Below are 4,486 nucleotides of genomic sequence, written 5' to 3' on the forward strand. Positions count from 1 at the left end.
TTTTTTTAAAAAATTTTTTTTTTTTTTTTTTTTTTTTTTTTTTTTTTTTTTTTTTTTTTGTCCTTTTTGAGACCAGGCGCACCGTGCTCAGCCAGTGAGCACTGTGAGCGCACCAGTCATTTCTATATAGGATCTGAACCCGCGGCGGGAGCACTGCTGCACTCCCAGCGCCGCACTCTCCCGAGTGCACCACAGGCTCGGCCCCTTGTTTTTTAACGTAATGTTTTAAGAACAGCAGTAAGAAAATCAACAGGTGGAATATTCCAGCTTCAAAAATTTTATGTTTATATAAGCATGAATCAAAATATTGAAAAATATTTGACTGATCTAGCAAAAGATGATTGATACAATTAGGTGGAACACATATTGGCTACTTCATATATTGCTATTTTATTAGAAATGTTTTCAAAGACAGTGTTCTACATGATCAGAGGTTTTGGTATCTTTTAGTCTTGATTTTCTCTAAAATGTTATGAACATGGTGTCTTATGGATACTCTCAGAGTACCATACTTTAAAACACATTTAAACCCTAATTGAATAGTATTAATGACTCTGAATGTATACTTCTAAGTACAATTATATTTACCTAAAATCATACAAGACACAGAATGTTTAGTGTGTCTGACACAGGCAGTCTGAATTAAAACAATGGTTCTCAAAACTTGAGAGCCTCTCAAAGGGGTCTGCAAAATCAAAACTATTTTCACAGTAATACTGAGATATTACATGCCTTTTTCATTGTATTGACATTTTTACTGATAATACAAAAGCAATGACAAAACTGCTGGCTCCATAGCATGAATCAGGCAGTGGTACCCAGATGTACAAGTAGTCATCACATTCTTGACTGCCACGCATTCCAGCAAAAAAAAATAAATCCCAGTTTCACTTAAGAACATCTTTGATGAAGCAGTAAAAATTACTGTACCTTGATCATCAGGCAGTGGTACCCAGATGTACAAGTAGTCATCACATTCTTGACTGCCACGCATTCCAGAAAAAAAAAATAAATCCCAGTTTCACTTAAGAACATCTTTGATGAAGCAGTAAAAATTACTGTACCTTGATCACTGAGTCTTTTTAATATTTTGTGGGATGAAATAAGAACTATGCATAAAGAACTTATGTTGCACATTGAAGTATGAGGTTATGTCCTCAGGAAAAACACTGTGTGATTTATTTGAATTGTAAAATAAACTAGATACATAAAACACCATTTTTACTTGAAAGAAAGACTGACACCAAAATACGATTTTTCAGATTTGGGAATTTGACAGGAATTATCTCACTAACACACCTAGTAATCCTGTCATTTCAAGTAAAATAAATGTGTATTTGTTTCCAAAGATAAAATTTGAGCTTTCAAGTAAAAATTAGAATTTTGGAAAACTTGTATCCATCACAGTAAGGACGATAGATTCCCAATCTCTAAAGACTTTTTAAAAGAGATCAGTGATGATATTAACAAATGTGATTTTTTTATACTGTATTATTATATTGCATAATGAAAAGTATCAACATCTGAATGATCTACATAAATCAGTGAATTAACATTTTCCAAATAATCTTTGCATGATGCCACAAAATCATATGTACAAAGTTTGAGGTGAATCAATGAATTTTAATGCAACAGAAGACAAAGTTTCAGAGTATTACACATATCACAACTAACCTTTAAGAAAATACCATTGCCACTTTGGTGCAGTACCAGAGAAGAATATCCACAATAATCTAAAAAGACTTAATATACTCCTAGCATCATCTGTGTGAGATTGGATTTTCTTCATATTCTCCAATCAAAACAGTGTATCATAACACTGAATGCAAAAGCAGATATGAGAATCCAGCAGTCTTTTATTAAGCCAGACGATAATGAGATTTATAAAAAATGTAACTCAATGTCACTCTTTCACTAAATATTTCTTATTTTGGAAAATATAGGGGTTTTTTTGGTAAAAATCTTATTTATGTTGACATGTAATAGGTTTTGTTACTGTTGTTTTTAAATAAATTAGTAAATATTTTTAAAATTTCTCAGTTTTAATGGATGAGTTTTGAGAAACTTATGTTGAGTGAAATAGGCAAAACACAAAGGGATAAATACCGCATGTACTCATTCGTAAGTGGGAGCTAAGAGAGAAAGAAGGAAGGAAAGAGAGACCACAGTGGTGTGATGGACTTGCAGAGGGAGACAGCACACCTAGGGATACAAAGTAGAGTGGGGTTAGGGGGATGGGGAGGGAGGTCAGGGATAATTGGGTGGGGGACACCGGGTATAATCACAATTTGTGGTAATGGGAATGCTGCCAGTATGGATCTGGCCAACACATCTTGGGCACGAGTAGTGACAATCAGCTTTGTATTTCATGAATATTCATAACCAATTTTTAAAAGATTTGTATAATAAAAAATAAAAATTTCTCAGTTTTAGTATCTACTATGATATAAGTATCAATTGTTATAACCCTCATAAACAAAACTCCTTGGGTCCTCAATACTTGTGTAGGGTTTAAAGGGAATCTGAGACCAAAAAAGTTTGATAATCACTGGATTAGAACACTAATTTCATGTATTGTATCTTATTTTCAGTTATGCCCTAAAGGTAAATATCATCCGATGAATCTCAGAAGCTGTACATAAACAATGTAATTCGAATTTCAGGTTTCATACCTATACACATATACATTATGTATACCTATGAAAGATTGTAAGCAATTTGTATAAATAGCTATTTTCAAGTAAATTTCAGACACCAAAATTATATAGGACCTTTTGAGATTTGGAATTTTATTTTTCTAAGAGAAGTTTTTTCTCTTTTGTAAAAAATGTATTTTATATTACATCATATGAGTAAGTCATGACCACCAACAAAAAAGATCTATAACTTGTACTTTACGTTAGAGTCAAATTTTCTTTATTAATGATTCATCACAACACTCAATGAGTCTTACTCAGGATCTAATTTGAGAAATACCTCCGAATTTAATACTAGGAGAGGGAATAAAATAGTAAAATCCCACAAAACTATCTCCCCAGCACATTTCTTCTTTTTCAGTAAGAGTTACGTAACAAGTTTTCTCTTTTGCCTTAGCTGCTGGGCTGCTCAAAGGCAAAACTCATACTCACCTCCATATCTTGACCTAGGCTTGATATTCCCCCAACTCCTGTGCTATGTTTTCCCCTTTCCTTTCTATTTTGTTTTCATATTGTATTTTTTGTTTTTAGGCTACCTCAAATCCTTTCCAGAAATAGATGGGTATAATTAAGCTAAAATAATAATGACAAAATACACAGAAGTAAAAAAAACTTGTATCACATACAAAATGTAAAAATTTACTTAAATTTATTTCAATTTATAACATATTTTGGAAGCCTGAGGTCACTGACAGAAATACATTATTAAATGATGTAATTATATACTATATTAAAACAAAATTACTGAAAACACTCACCCGTCTATGCCTTTCTCTGTCTTTACATTTCTCTCGTACCCAGTCAATAGTATGGAAATCATCATATGTACCAACACCTGGAATTGGTTCATCCAAAAGATCCAGTAGGTGTGTAGAACTGTTAATGCTGCCTCCATTTGTCATTGTGTAATGAGTTCCTACAGAGCAAAAAAAAAGAAAGATGAGTATGTTTTATAAGAGACAATAGTGAGTTATGTAACCTTCTTAGAATTTCATTGGTAAGGGCCGGCCCGGTGGCGCACTGCTATAGTGCGCCGCTTGGGAAGCGCGGCAGCGCTCCCACTGAGGGTTNAAAAAAAAAAAAGAATTTCATTGGTAAGTCATACATAAGAAGTAAAATCTGAAATAATTTCACTGGGAAAGCATGGTACTGAGAACACCAAGGTCAAGTGTTTGGATACCTGTACCAGCCAGCTACCAAACCAAAAAAAAAAAAAAGCAATTTCAATAAAATAGAAGAAAGTGTTAAGAAAGGTATCCAAAACTTGGAAATAAGGCAAAAAGATTACGGCACATCCTTTCAAAGCATCAACAAGCCTGCCTAATCCTCATCTGATGCTCTGGAAAAGAGAATTTTGTGTGATTTATAATTTACTATTGGTTAAGGGATAGACTCTGTAAAGTTAGAAAATAACTTATAGAAGATTGACAAATTGAAAATGTTGATTTTCGTCTGGCAAAATGCAAATGATTTCTGTCCAGTAGAAAAGACAACTCTTAGAGTTGTGGTTTTGCTTGCTTGTTTGTGCCCTATAAGAAATTTCTTAGGCTGGCCCGTGGCTCACTCGGTAGAGTGCGGTGCTGATAACACCAAGACCCCGGGTTCGGATCCTATATAGGGATGGCCAGTTTGCTCACTGGCTGAGCGTGGTGCTGACAACACCAAGCCAAGGGTTGAGATCCCCTTACCAGTCATCTTTAAAAAAAAAAAAAAGAAATTTCTTTTTCGGGCCAGCCCGGTGGCACACTGGTGAGTGCGCCGCTTGGGAGCGTGGCGGCGCTCCCGCCGAG

The 4,486-nt window shown here is 34.5% G+C and overlaps 1 protein-coding gene across 3 annotated transcripts in view; it reads right to left on the bottom strand.

Moving 5' to 3' along the window:
• CLCN3 (chloride channel, voltage-sensitive 3) overlaps nt 1–4,486 on the bottom strand; it is an 88,479-nt gene that overhangs the window by 30,634 nt on the left and 53,359 nt on the right. For all 3 annotated transcript variants that reach the window (XM_008583748.1, XM_008583750.1, XM_008583749.1), the window contains exon 2: nt 3,455–3,612. In XM_008583748.1, the coding sequence (XP_008581970.1) occupies nt 3,455–3,612 (158 nt within the window). The remainder of the gene's footprint in view (nt 1–3,454; nt 3,613–4,486) is intronic.

This window comes from Galeopterus variegatus, unplaced genomic scaffold, assembly GCF_000696425.1.
Source record: "Galeopterus variegatus unplaced genomic scaffold, G_variegatus-3.0.2 Scaffold3022, whole genome shotgun sequence".
NCBI classification, from domain to species: Eukaryota; Metazoa; Chordata; class Mammalia; order Dermoptera; family Cynocephalidae; genus Galeopterus; species Galeopterus variegatus.